General features: G+C 43.4%; 1 protein-coding gene across 1 annotated transcript in view; it reads left to right on the top strand.

The window, feature by feature from the left end:
* CPZ (carboxypeptidase Z) overlaps positions 1 to 15,113 on the top strand; it is a 54,178-nt gene that overhangs the window by 19,166 nt on the left and 19,899 nt on the right. Inside the window, exons 5-6 of the mRNA XM_074991711.1 lie at positions 1,389 to 1,585; positions 2,265 to 2,426. Coding sequence (XP_074847812.1) covers positions 1,389 to 1,585; positions 2,265 to 2,426 — 359 coding nt within the window. The remainder of the gene's footprint in view (positions 1 to 1,388; positions 1,586 to 2,264; positions 2,427 to 15,113) is intronic.

Below are 15,113 nucleotides of genomic sequence, written 5' to 3'. Positions count from 1 at the left end.
AATTGGAATAGAAATATTGTACTTACATTTTAGCATAGGGCATATAAAGCAGTAGAAAAGTCATTGTCTGAATGACCTTTTGGATTGTACTGACTTTACTAGAGTTCTTTATGTAGCCTGTTCTAAAACTAGGCAAATATCTAGATGAGTTGATGTACTCCATGGAAGACTTTGGTGTATCCCTCAGGGTACACATATCAGGGGTTGAGAAACATTGTCTTAGACATCTGATTGATTTACTGTAGTCCATGCTGGGTGTGAGTCTCCAACAAAAAATAGCAGCTGAGGAATCAGCTGTCTGTGTCTTTAAACAGAGAAGAACAAATCCTTCAGAATGCAAGTGCTTACTTGCAGGCTTGCAGCCAGATTCTGGCTTGGGTTCTGGGTTAGCAGAGATGCTCCACCTGTGTTCCAGTATTTTCTCCTGGTCTTTCTAGACCACTGTCTTGCTGGTCATGCAGCAAGGTAGATTTCCCTTGGACCGTGAGTCTGAGGTTTAATCTACACTCAGACGGCATTCTACACACCACAGTCAATCTCTCAGAGATTGAACAGACACGGCAAAATTGCTGTCTCTGGGCTCAGCCATCGACCCTAGTACTCCATGCCATTGTGTAGAGTAAGGGACATTGGCACAAGTCTGAAGAGTCCCTTTCTACATAGGGACAGGAAGTCGATCCTGATACATCAATTCTAGCTATGCATATATTGTAGCTAGAATTGTGTCTTGGATTAACTTTCTGTCCTTGTGTAGATATAGCCTCAGGGAGCTGATGCCTCCAGCAGAGGGCAGATCCAATCACAGTGTAGTTGAAGTCATGGCTTAACCAATGATTCTTTTGCTAGATAGTAACAGAGAGAAAGCTGTGCTAGTTTATATACTATTACAATAAAAGAGCAGTCAATTAGTACTTTAAAGACTAACAAAATAATTTATTAGGTGAGCTCACCTAATAAATTATTTTGTTAAAGACTAACAATTTAAATTTAAATTTAATTTAAAATTTAAATACAAATTTAAAATGCTACTTGACTGCTCTTTTCTCTTCCTAGATGTTTCTGTTTGCAGTCCTCCAAAAATTCTCTAATTTACAGTTAGTTTTAGCTGTTCTCATCATTAACCATAATGATTGTTTCATAATATGTGTGACTCCTTAACAAATGGTTCACTCTGTTGTATAAAGAAAGTATATTTTATTTAACTGACTTGAAGTTAGTACAAATGGATCTGGAATTGACATGATGTTTACGGAAATATGCTTGTTAAATTACTGTAAATAAAACTCACTGACTCATCTGTCAGTGATTTGCATTGCACTGCTTTGAGATGGCATCCAAATGTGTTCAGAATTATAACCAAATCATCTTATTACTCCATCTCTTCACAGTGAAGCCAGAATTTAAGTACATTGGCAACATGCATGGAAATGAAGTGGTTGGGAAAGAGTTGTTAATATACCTTGCACAATACTTGTGCTCTGAATATCTCCTTGGGAACCCTAGGATCCAGACGTTGATAAACAACACTAGAATTCACCTTCTACCTTCACTGAACCCAGATGGGTATGAACTTGCTGCAGAAGAGGTAGACTTTTTGCAACCAAGTGTGATATGTTATAAATTCCTTTGTAAAGAGGAAAGGAAAATCTGGGGCAATTTGGGTTTTAACAATAGTCGACTACCAGATGTTATTCCCATCTGTTTGGGTGGAAGGCTGTGTTATAATGCCCAGATTAAAAAAAATTAAACAGACAATTTGGATCAGACTTTCCATTGTTCCTTCTTGCACATTGGAGGTTTGATGCAGGCGAAAGTCTTTTTTGTACATTCAATAACCTGCCCTATCAATATTTCATCAAAATGCCCATTGACCCAATTTTGATGATTGAAGTTGATCTTTTTATTTTAAACAAATATGTATGTGATATATTTTTTCTTCTCAGCTAGATCACACATAATTAAATATTAATATTAATTATGCTTGCTGAACCCTGATTTAAATCCGATTTAACAGCTGCTGTGTTTCACATTAGGGTCACACTAGTGGTTCTCCTATGTGCTTTTGAGATCCTTTGGGATAAAGGTTTTCTATAAGTAAATATATTATTTCCACTATTTGGGCACTTTTATGAAATCTCTGCTGACTTTTTGGCATTTCAAACTTCCACTTGGTCATTAGCAAATAACATTTTTGAAACCTCCAAACATTATGAGAAAGGAAGGACAGGGTCTATTTAATTGGCTTCTTCCTTTTTGTAAATTAGGGAGCTGGTTACAATGGCTGGATTAATGGACGTCAAACTGCTCAGAATCTTGATCTTAACAGAAACTTTCCTGACTTGACATCTGAAGTTCACAACAGAGCTGGGCTCCGATGGGCACGCACAGACCACATCCCCATTCCACAATCCTATTGGGAGGGTAAGGTATGAATTACAGACGTTCTATTTCATATATTAAATAAAGGTTGAGAAAATTTTGAATATAAAAAATCAATACAAGTTATCCTTGATGCTTGTTTTAGCTTAGTGCTATCATTCTCAGTAAGCAGGACTAGCCGGAGTGCATGGAATTTGCGTGATAAGTCATGGTCTGTTCCTGGCAGAAGAGGCAAAAGTCTCGAATAACAAATAAAAATCTCACAGATCACAATAGTTAATTAAACTACATGCTATTGTACAATAGAAGCAATTGAGTAGAGTCTGATTTTAGAAATGCTTGGCACCTACAGCTCATGTTGACTTTAATCATTAATTCTTATTTAATATATTATTTGTACTGTGGTAGCTCCTAGGAGTCCCAGTCATAGCCCAAGGCTCCATAGAGCTAGGTGCTCTACAAAGACAGAACACCAAGCCTGCCCCATAGGGCACACAGGGCTTATGTATGCTCAGTATTTCTTGGAAATCAAGCTGAAAATGATAGAGCTGATATTTTAACAAACAGCTCAAGTAACTGAAATAGTTATCTCAATGCTGGCAGTTCAGCCCTACCCTCCCTCTCCCCAGCAACAGTGGTACTGGAAAGTACCTTAATGAAAGCAGCTGTTTACCTCTCCTCCCAGGTACTGGGAGCAGCAACAGCAGCACTGGGTCTGAAATTGAACATCAGTCAGTTCAGTCAGGTGTGTGCTTGTGTAGGAAGACTGCGATTCTCAGGAGCGTTTTAGGTCCTAGCCTAGGGTGCCCATCCATCCTGTTTTTCCCGTGACATTCCCTTATTTAAGCTGTCTCACAGGCATCACAAGTATTTTAAGAAAATGGGCAAATGTCCTGTATTTTGTGGGGCTCCTGGTCCCTGGCATCAAGTGTCTTGAGGCAGCAGCCCCTGCTGCCAGAGAGCTCTTCTGCTGGGTGGCTGCCCTATTCCCTGGCCTAGCATGGAGGTAGCCCCCACTGCTGGTGAACTCTGCCATGGGGCGGCCTTTTCATTCCCTGGCACCCCACTGCTGGGAGCTTGTGGGGCTCCCATCTCCACTCCCCCTCATCAGGAGCCTGTGGAGCCCTCATTAATTGTGCCTCACTATGGGGCAGCTGCCCCTGTCGCTGAGAAGCCCTGATGTGGAACAGCATCCCCGCATCCTCAGAGGCCAGTGTCCCATATTTGCCATAAGGCAATGTGGTCACCAGATCCTAGCCCCAATCATATGGCATAAGCTGTGTACCAAAGGCTATACCGTTGTCATATGACTGCCAGGGACTCCCACTGCAAGTTATCCTGCTACAGAGGAGCCACAGAAACCATCACTGACTGTGTGTGAGGCAAAGCATAGCGCCAAGTCTGCTTGCTCTAAATGTGTGCTGTGGTTGGCCAGCATGCAACCCCAGATGTTAAAAGGATTGATGACCCAGAAATTAATAGGCTAGCATGGGACTGTGGATAGTTCCTGCTTCTGCACAGCCCCTTCCTATGTTACCATGGGCAAAACGGTAAGTCTGTCTGTACCTCGGTTGCCAACCTATTCAATGGGAATAATAGCACTGTCCTACCTCACCCGAGTGTTGTGGGAGTCAGTACCTTATAGAGTGTGTGTTGCTCAGATACTACAATAAGGGGGGTAATACAAACTCAGAGCTACTGTAACCCCCCACCCCTTCCAAACAAAAGGGCAATTTCAGATAAAGTGAAACTGTTCATGAATTCAGGACAAACACAGAGAATAGGGGAAGGTCTGGCTTTTCAGTTACAACTGAAGGTTTGTTTAGAAATTTAGCTAAATTTAATTTCCCAGAAAGGCAGACACCACAGAATAAAACCAAAAAGGCCAAAAGACAACACAAAATAAAACAAACTAATTTATTCACATTGAAACTAAATTTGCAGGCATGTGAGAAACTGAAAAGATGGTTGTTTTGTCTCTCTTGACCCAAAATGAATGAAAAAGTATAGTTTTTCCCTCAGACAATTCCCACTGAACCAAAAAAAACCCAAAACAATTATTAGCTCAGCTCTGGTTTTAGAGCATGTGAAGCAGGTTTGGAGGCCAAGTAGAGCGTTGCAAAGAGACACTACAGGAGAGGCCTCAAGAGAGAATAAAAGAGAGAGATAAATATAAGGGAGAAAGAAACATAGATTCCAAAACAAAGCAGAACTGCTGTCCTGTGAGCTGGGCCCCTCTCTTTCTGTTAATCCCAACAGAGCACAGTTACTGACATTGATTTACTGACTTAAACCCTTACACTCCAAGTGGAGCATAGGTCATCTACAAAACCATGTGTTGTTATTGCATTGACTAAAGTCTCTGAAGGATTGAGAAGGGCCTAGGAAGTGACCTGGGACCCTAACCATGCAAATGACCCAGAGCAGACCCTGCACCCAACATGGTATCTTATTATTTTGAACGGGGCTCCAAGGAGATGCAGGGGTCCGTTTATGCACAGCCCTTTGTAGGATCAGAGCTGGTGCCATTTCACTGGGGAACTCTGCATTGGACTCTGTTGCCTCCCGTGCTGTGTAATAAGCCATACACATGTCCAACACACCTCGGGAAAGTCAGGAAACTGTCATCACTTTTACTGGGACCTTTTTAGAAGTTTTTCCCTTGCTGTGCTATTAAACACGGCTGCATGCATCTGTATTAAGATCCTATTGGAAGCAAGGCAGGGACCAGGATATCTTTCTGACTTCTCCACTTTCCAGGAGCTGCAGCCCTGAAGTCACAGCCCAGGAACATTGGTGACAAGAGAGATTTAGGCACATATTCTGAGCTGTTCTGAGCACTGATAAAAGCCATCAGCATAACCTGAATCAGCATAACCTGAATGCAGCCTATTCCAGAGTCTCTCCCTGAAAGATTTCCCCCTTTTGCCTCTGGTCTATCCCCTGCTGCCTCCTGCTATGCCTGTCGCATGCCCTTTATACATGACTGTATGATTGGGGGATAGCATAGGGCCATTTAAAGAAGCCCTGCACCAGTTAAATTCTCCCCGGTCCCCTATTGTGCTTTTACAGCTCCTGTTATGTCATTACAGTAGCAAATAGAAGCCTGAATGAGGGAGAGAATTTCTCTCTAGAACTTTAATTCCACATTGTCCACCAGTTGCTACCACAAGTTCCGCTCCACTAGTGGCAGAGAAATGCACCCAAGTGCAGAAAAGACAGGCAGCCACTGGCATTTTAACTCATCTGTTGTCTAAATGTGCCCTGACCAGGAACAAAACCCACCAAATTGCTGAGGGATTTCTACTGCAGCCTCTCCCTTCATTTTGCAGGGGAATTAGCCATGACGAAAGTGATTGTTTTACAGACCACAAACACACACACAACTTAGAAGATATGAAAAATCTCAATGTCCCCTCCATGCCAAGCAGCTAAATATACAAAGTACCTTCCGATGTGTGCTCTGTAGAGGGAGAATGAGAACCTGTCATCCCATGACCTTGAGGGCACACCCAAGACTTCTTGAGAAGTACAGTTTCACTTAGTTAGGAGATAGAGCTGCATGAATCTTCTCTTACTCATGAACTACCCTATTCTTACAGCAGTGGGCATGGGAGAGCCAGACAAGTTGTTGATGTGATGAGCATCAATTTTGCTGGGTATATGAACCATTCACCTTGGTGAGGGAACACTGTGATGGAATTCAACTTTGTGCATGTAAAAGCATTAGAATGTCTGTTTCAAAGCCAGCCTTTCAACTGTCATTTACTTAATAGGGTTTATTATCTGGCTTATTAAGGTAATTACGCAGATATTCCAAAGCACCACATGGAGACTGCAAAATTGAAAGTAAGCTCTTTAGCTCTTTGCCAGCCACAAACTCAGAAAAAAAATCCCATAATCCTAGCTCTTACAACAAGCTTTGTTCTCTATTATTATCAGTTATTGAAATAAATGGGCATAGTTGAAATAAAGAAAGATTATCAGAGTAAATTAAATTGCCTTGATTCATACAGGATTTGGGGTTTATAGTGGAGGCTGTCATAAAGTTTTGAAAATCTAGGTCAGTTGTTTCTAAAAAGGAGAAAGAAATAGTCTTTACAAACCATGGTGACAGTGGCTAAATATGATATAATTGACAGAAATGGGAATTGGGTTTAAAAAGGGGTAATAATGGCCCCTCTATTTATGACCAAATTAGCTAGCTGCTTTCTAATCATATCTTCAATGGCTTTTGCAAAATGGATAATTTAGGAATGATTGTCTGTGACTGAAAGTCAAAGGGCTCTGGGTGAATTAATAAGCAACATTAAAGTAAAAATCTATGAATAGTCAATGGGTGCAGTCTGATACCGTTGATGGAGCTGAATCAGAAGGATGCAGATGTTAAAGTAGTTTCATTTCAGCTAATTGCTATGGGGTTGCAAAATTTGCAGCACTAAAATAGTAATGGTATCAGGTTGTCCCGCAGCCATTCAAGAGCTTGAGTACCAGCCTCAGGACAGGTTGTTTGGAACTAGGGCACAAACCCCAGACTGGCTTTACGTTATATGGTTAGATTTCAGGAAACCCTTCAGGCACCATAATAGCCACTCATGGGCTATGTCTACACGTGAAGCCAACATCGAAATAGCTTATTTCGATGTAGCAACATCGAAATAGGCTATTTCAATGAATAACGTCTACACGTCCTCCAGGGCTGGCAACGTCGATGTTCAACTTCGACGTTGCGCGGCATCACATCGAAATAGGCGCTGCGAGGGTACGTCTACACGCCAAAGTAGCACACATCGAAATAAGGGTGCCAGGCACAGCTGCAGACAGGATCACAGGGTGGACTCAACAGCAAGCCGCTCCCTTAAAGAGCCCCTCCCAGACACAGTTGCACTAAACAACACAAGATCCACAGAGCCGACAACTGGTTGCAGACCCTATGCCTGCAGCATGGATCCCCAGCTGCCGCAGCAGCAGCCAGAAGCCCTGGGCTAAGGGCTGCTGCCCACGGTGACCATAGAGCCCCGCAGGGGCTGGAGAGAGAGCATCTCTCAACCCCCCAGCTGATGGCTGCCATGGAGGACCCAGCAATTTCGACGTTGCGGGACGCGGATCGTCTACACGGTCCCTACTTCGACGTTGAACGTCGGAGTAGGGCGCTATTCCAATCCCCTCATGAGGTTAGCGACTTCGACGTCTCGCCGCCTAACATCGAAGTTAACTTCGAAATAGCGCCCGACGTGTGTAGCCGCGACGGGCGCTATTTCGAAGTTAGTGCCACTACTTCGAAGTAGCGTGCACGTGTAGACACAGCTATGGAGTCACAGACATTCCCCTTGGCTGTTCCAGTCTGTTTTGCCACAAGAGATGAGCCTGTGGCTGTGATAGATGGTCTCTTACCCCACCAATGACAGCAGCATTCAGGTGACTGTCTGTCCCAAAGGCCCAGTCACTTACCCCAGGTCAATTGCACTTTAGATCTGACACCAGAGGCAATGCTTGTAGCCAGTCTTACCTATTTTAAGCTGTCTAGAGATGTGTTAACTAAGAAAATGAAATAGTTATTTACAAGGGGGAAACTGATAAACACACACAGATGAGTCACAATTGTATATTTTAAAAGATGATAGTAGTTTCTATAATAAGCAAGCTATATGTGCCCAACAGGGAAAACCCAAGCTAAGGAGCTGGGGATACCTCACCCTTCACAGTTCAGGTGACATAGACATAAAGATCCTTCTGGCTGGGAGCTTTTAGTCTCTCCCTTCCCCATTTTCTGTGAGCCATGAACCCAGGTGATAGGTCAGATCAACTTTCATGATGCCTCTTCATGTGGGGGGAAGGGAGGTAGAAGAGCATGAATGCAATACAACAAAGTCTTTTCATACACTCACAGAGCCATAGAAGATTAGAATTGGAAGAGACCTCAGGAGTCATGTAGTCCATCTCCCCTGCTCAAGACATAACCAACCCCAAATAAATCATCCCAACCAGGGCTTTTAAAAACATCTAAGGAGAGACACTCCACCACCTGTCTAGGCAGCCCATTCCAGTGCTTCACCGCTGTTTTAGTGAAGTAGTTTATCCTAATATCCAATCTAGACTCTCCTGCTGCAACTTGAGACTGCTGCACCTTGTGTCATCTGCCGCCACTGAGAAAAGCCTGGCTCAATCCTGCTTGGAACCCCCCTTCATTTAGCTGAAGGCTGCTATCAAATCCCACCTCACTCTTCTCTCCTGCAGACTAAAAATGCCCAATTCCCTCAGCCTGTGCTCATAAGTTCTGTGCCCCAACTCCCTAATAATTTTTGTTGTCCTCCACCAGACATTCTCCAATTTGTTCACATAATTTCTGTAGAGCGTGAGGGAGAACTGCAGGTAGTACTCTAGAAGTGGCCTCACCAATGCCGAACGGAGGGGAATAATCACTTCAGATGATCTGCTGGCATTGCTCCTACTAATGTAGCCCAGGATGCTGTTAGCCTTCTTGGCAACAAGTGCACATTTGACTCATATCCATCTTCTCATCCACTGTAATGCCCAGGTCCTTTTCTGCAGAACTGCTGCTTAGCCAGTTGGTCCCCAGCCTATAGCAGTGCATGGGATTCTTCCCTCCAACATGCTTGACTCTTGTCCTTGTTGAACCTCATGAGATTTCTTTTGGACCAATTCTCCAATTTGTTTAGTTCACTCTGGACCTTATTCCTAACCCTCCAGAATATCTCTCTCTCTTCCCGCTTCCCCTCATCCCCCCTGCACCTAGTGTCATCTTGTCCTCTCTTTTGACCCACAACAGTCTTTCTGGTGTTGGTGGGCCTTCCTTGTTGACTAGGATGTAACAGCTTCTGTCAGAGATCAGCACTTCACACTAATTAATGTCTTTCTCCTGTCTAGTGATCTATAGTGTCACAGAAGCTTACAATACAAATCATCATCAATAACCATGGGCTCAGTGCCCGTTGGTGTCTGATGCCTCTCTCACTATTTCCTTCCATCTTTCCCTGTCCAGTGCAGAGCGGCTTAGTTTCTGTAGACTAGCTTCGCACCAATCTACTATATCATCTATCCATTCTCTGTAGGGTCTGCCTGTCCTATTTGAACCATCCATTATGCCGAATACCAGGGTCTTGATTTTTCATTCGTTGTTTATTCTGCAAATATGTCCAAATAGTTGTAGCTTCCATTTTATAACCTTCCGCAGCAGGTTCTCTTTTGGCTGTATCTTCCTATATAATTCCTCATTGGTGATCTTCTGCATCCATCCTATTCTCAGAATCTTTCTATAACAACTCCTTTTGAATGCCGATATTTTTCTTTTCGAATCTTTTGTTATCACCCATGTCTCACATCCGTACAACATGCTGCTGAATACACGTTTTCAAGATGTTCATCTTTGTTCTTTAGGTAATTGCTTTTCTTTTCCAGATCTTATCCATCGCCTTCAAACTTGCTCTTGCTTTCACTATTCTCATCACTATTTCCTTCTTACAGTCTAGATCATATGTTATGTTGCTCCCCAGATATGTGAACTTCTCAATATTTTCTAGTTCAATACCATCGACAATGATCTTCCTTCCTATTTCCTTATCTCCAAATACCATTGTTTTTGTTTTATCAATGTTTATAATCAGTCCGTACCGCTTCCCTTCTTTGTTTAACACCTGCACCATTTTCTCTAGCTTCTTCTTATCTTCCTCAATGATAACTATATCATTCGTGAACCTCAAGTTGTTGATTCTTTTCCCGTGCACAGATATCCCTTCTACTTCTTCCTTGATCTTGTCCATTGCTCTCTCCAGATGTGCAATGAAGATACTTGGAAATATTGGATCTCCTTGTCTCATACGTCTGCTTGTTTTGAACCAACTTCCCAACTCCCCGCATGTTCTCACCGCTGACTCCGCATTGTCACTGATATTTTTCAACAACTGTATCAGTCTGCTATCCACTCCGTATGACTCCAACACCACCCAAGTCACTTTCTGATCTATACTGTCAAATGCCTTTTGAAAATCGACGAAGCAAGTGTATGCGTTATTGTTCTTTCGTTGAACTTTCTCTGCTATCAGTCTTAGTGCCAGTATCTGCTGTATGGTACTTTTATCTTTTATGAACCCCGCTTGCTCATCTGCTATATGTTCTTCTATCTGTGATCTTAATCTCTCAGTCAGCATCATCATCAGCACCTTACATGGATGACTCATTAGGGCAATCGTTCTGTAGTTCTTGCACTCCAGTGTATTTCCTTTCCTGGGTATTGTCACTAGCACAGATCTTGTCCATTCCTTAGGCACCTTCCCTTCTTTTCATGCTATATTATGTAGTCGGTGTATTTCCTGAATCATGCTTTTTCTGCCGTATTTGATCATCCGTCCCATGATCTTATCATTTCCAGGGCTTTTGTTGTTCTTTAGTTGTTTCACTGCTTTTTCCACTTCCTCCTTTAAAATATTGGCCTCGCTCTCGATGCTCAGGGGAGATATCTCTTTCGATTCTTCAATCAGTCTCTCTGAGATGCTTGGGTCCAACTGTGCTTTGTACAGATTGGTGCAATATCTTGTCCATCGCTGCAGAATCTTCTCTCTGTTCATGAGCACTTCTTCGTTCTCATCTTTGATTGCCATATGCTTTGGTTGCCATTTCCTATTAATGTTCCTAATTGTCTTATACATCTCCCTGGCCTTACTTGCACCATAATACCTCTCTGTATCTTCACATTGCTCCTCTAATCATTTCTCCTTATCCTTTCTGGCTGCTTTCCTTACCTCATTGCATTTCACCCTATATTGGTGTTCTGCCATCTCAGAAACATCTCTTCTGATCTTCAACGCTCTCTTCTCTTGAATCAATTTCAGTGTCTCTTGGGTAATCCACTTCTTATTGATCTTTTCTTTTTCTGGAACAGTCTGCTCAATTGCCTTTTCTATAGTGATGGCTATCCTTGCGACTCCTACCTAGGTCTTTCTCTGTGGCGATATTCTTAATCTTCTCTTCAAGAGCTGCTCTGTATGCATTCCCTGTTCCTTCCTCACATAGCCTTGCCACGTATCTTCTTTTCTTAAACTGTGTCTGACATTTTCTTTTGAGTTTTATCTTGATGTCTGCGATCACTAGACTGTGGTCTGAGTCTATATCTACTTCTTGGAAAGTTCGGCACTCCTGTACTGATGTTATTCATCTTCTTCTTATCAAAATCACATATCTATCATGTTCTTGGACTTCCCGTCATTCGATTGCCATGTCCACGTCCTACAGTCCTTTTGTTGGAATCTCGTGTTGCAGATCACCATCTCATGCTCTGTAGCAAACTCTTGCAGTTTCTCACCTCGTTTGTTTCTTTCTCCATATCCAAACCTTCCCATGACTCTCTCCCAACCTTCATTATCTGTTCCAACCTTCACATTCCAATCTCCTCCGATGATCAACACATCTTTCTTCGTTATCTCCTCCACCATCTTTGTCAAGTCTTTATAGAATAGCTCAATCTATTCCTCCGTACTGTCCGATGTGGGTGCATCCACCTGAATGACTGAGATGTTGAAGGGTTTTGCTTCGAGTCTCGCTACCATCATTCTTTCACTCACTGGTTTGTATCCTAATAATGCTCTTCTAGCTGTTTTGCTCAGAAGGAATCCAACTCCTGCTTCATGCTTCATTTCGTTTCCTGACCAAATGACTTTGCAACCACATATCTCAATACAAGTGCTTAACTATTACACTACAATATAGGGTCCAGGTGCTGCAAGAGAGATTCATGCACACAGCTACTTACCAGCATTCAATAAACTTTTAATACTAAACTTGTTCTTGTAATTGTAATACCTATTTTTAATAATAGTAGCACAGATGTGAGCTAGACAGATTGTAGTAGGTATTCAGCTGAGACATGGGGACTGTGGCATGGCTGGGCAGCTGGTTTGCCAGAATCACAGCCCAGTTCACTGTCTTGTGGCATATGTAGGTATCTAACAAGTAGGCTCGTGAGAAATGTGGAGAGAGGGTGAGTTTTTGCAGTTCTTTGAATAGGACATTTAATCTACATCAGTCCTAGAAGTCACATAAAATAAAAGGCTTTTACTGAAATCAGAGAATACTTCTGTCTTCAAGGATAGGACTGCACCTCTGCTTATGTCCATTCCCTGCTGCAGAGAGGAGGAAAGGAGTGTTTGTGTTGACACCATAGAAGTGGAGTTGAGCCTCCTCTGCATCAGGATTCCCTCTGACTCACCAGCCTACAGAACAGCTTTTCTGTGGGCACCGACGGAGCTGGGAAACCTCAGAATTGCCACAGCATAGCCTTTTGGTGATCCTGCTGATTCCCAAGAGGGAAACCATCAGGGCACCACTGCAGCTCCAGGCAGTACGAAATATTTTCCTGCAGCTTCTGCATCTTAGAAGGGATGGAGCCAAAGGCAGCCATGGCTTGGGAAGGAGGGACAGGAATGAGCTCAGAAGGGTTTGACTATTCTTATTGATGCCAACAGATCCCTGGAGTTAGGTCTCAGATGCCCCGTGGAAAGGCTGTTCTCACTGCAAACCCTGAAGATCCTTCGATGGTCCCCGAGTTCGTGTTCACAGAACTTCCTGTGCCACTTTCTCTTCCCCATCTTTGGTGTGTGTCTGCCTGTCATGTCTGAAAGCTGCATGGAGCCAAAGAGCTGCCCTTCTCTAGTTGCCCTTTACTTCTCTAGCACTCGTCATCTGAGCAGCTCAATCCCAAAAGTCTTTTCAGCTGTGAGGAAAACCCTCTTGTGCTTGTGACCAGAGGGGGCAATCCCCATTTTACCAAACTTGACAGTGGTTAGGCAGCCTACAGTGTGTATTCCCCTGTCTGCTTGTCTCCGGCTGCCAGCTGTTGTCTTCCTGTCAGTTCTTTGGGGGCAGGGTTACTCTTTCTTCTGTCTGTACAGTGCCTCACAGTTACCTCTTTGTCCACAATGAGGGCTATACTAAAATACTGCTGCAATATTACAAATTAGTTATTATAACAGCTCCGGGGTGAAGGCTTTCTCTGCTTCTTTCCCCCTCCCCCACGGATTAATAGCATTTACAACACCTAGTTAATAGTTAATTGTGGAGGAAGCAAGGCAATGATATTTTCCATCCTGTCTGCTGCTCCATGTATATCTTTCTCAATGGGCTCACCTGTAATACTATAGCTTTTGATGCTACTGGCATGCAAATATAGGCAAAAGTACGAATGGCATTTTATGTGATGGAAACTGGAGCATAGCTAATAATCAGGATGTAGAACTTCAATTACCTCACAATTGTGCACCACTCCTCATTCTTGGCATAGATTCATAGATCTTGGTGGTCCAGTTCTTTTCCCTTCAAACTTCTCTTGACGGAGTCGTCCCATTGTACCCTCGGTGTCCCCCACCCTTTCTTGCTGTGCTTTTTCTCCCATGCTTTCTTTGCTGGTCATTCTTCTCCCATTCGTATCACATGTCCATCTAACCTCAAAAGTGTGCTCTCCAGCCTATCAATCATCGAGTCCTAGCTTTATCTTCTTCCCTACTGTCTTCCATGGATGTTCTGTCTATCCTCTCCTCACCCGCCATTTTCCTTCCACATGCACATAGGCAGCTTATGTTTTTCTTTAATTTTTTTTTACTTAATTGTAAGTCCCAGAGCACTCCTGCCAGCTGAGTGCTAAAATAATAAATTAAAAATAATTTGTGATTCTTGGAGTGTTGCTATTCCACCTGCTACGATCCCTTGCCCCTCCCAGATTTTACCACATAGGCCGCGTCTACACGTGCACGCTACTTCGAAGTAGCGGCACCAACTTCGAAATAGCGCCCGTCATGGCTACACGTGTTGGGTGCTATTTCAAAGTTGAAATCGACATTAGGCGGCGAGACGTCGAAGTCGCTAACCCCATGAGGGGATGGGAATAGCGCCCTACTTCGAAGTTGAACGTCGAAGTAGGGCACGTGTAGATGATCCGTGTCCCGCCACATCGAAATAGCGGGGTCCGCCATGGCGGCCATCAGCTGAGGGGTTGAGAGATGCTCTCTCTCCAGCCCCTGTGGGGCTCTATGGTCACCGTGTGCAGCAGCCCTTAGCCCAGGACTTCTGGCTGCTGCTGCTGCAGCTGGGGATCCATGCTGCATGCACAGGGTCTGCAACCAGTTGTTGACTCTGTGGATCTTGTGTTGTTTAGTGCAACTGTGTCTGGAAGGGGCCCTTTCAGGGAGCGGCTTGCTGTTGAGTCTGCCCTGTGACCCTGTCTGCAACTGTTCCTGGCACCCTTATTTCAATGTGTGCTAGTTTGGCATGTAGACGTTCCCTCGCAGTGCTTATTTCGATGTGGTGCTGCCCAACGTCGAAGTTGAACGTCAACATTGCCATCCCTGGAGGACGTGTAGACGTTATTCATTGAAATAGACTATTTCGATGTCGCTACATCAAAATAAGCTATTTCGATGTAGCGTGCGCGTGTAGACGTAGCCATAGTCTCCTGTTCCTCAAAGTCCAGGGCCTATAAAATTTGTTCACTAATGCATTTTATACAGGATGTTATGAGATATGTACCATCGGTGTTTTGATACAGGTGCACTGAAATTAAACCATCAGACAGATTTGTCCGTGCAGGTGCCTAGAGCCAGCCCTGCAGCCTTTATTATACTTAGATTTTAAATGTATTTCAGTGTTGTGGCACTCAGCATTGTAGTGTCTAACTGATTTAGGAGCTGAAATTTAATTTTCAGAAAGCAGGTTGGCTCTGAAGAACC

Source organism: Carettochelys insculpta, chromosome 4 (genome assembly GCF_033958435.1).
Source record: "Carettochelys insculpta isolate YL-2023 chromosome 4, ASM3395843v1, whole genome shotgun sequence".
In the NCBI taxonomy this organism is placed as follows: domain Eukaryota; kingdom Metazoa; phylum Chordata; order Testudines; family Carettochelyidae; genus Carettochelys; species Carettochelys insculpta.
Note: the sequence above shows the minus strand (reverse complement) of the source record. Positions and strands in the feature narration are given on the sequence as shown.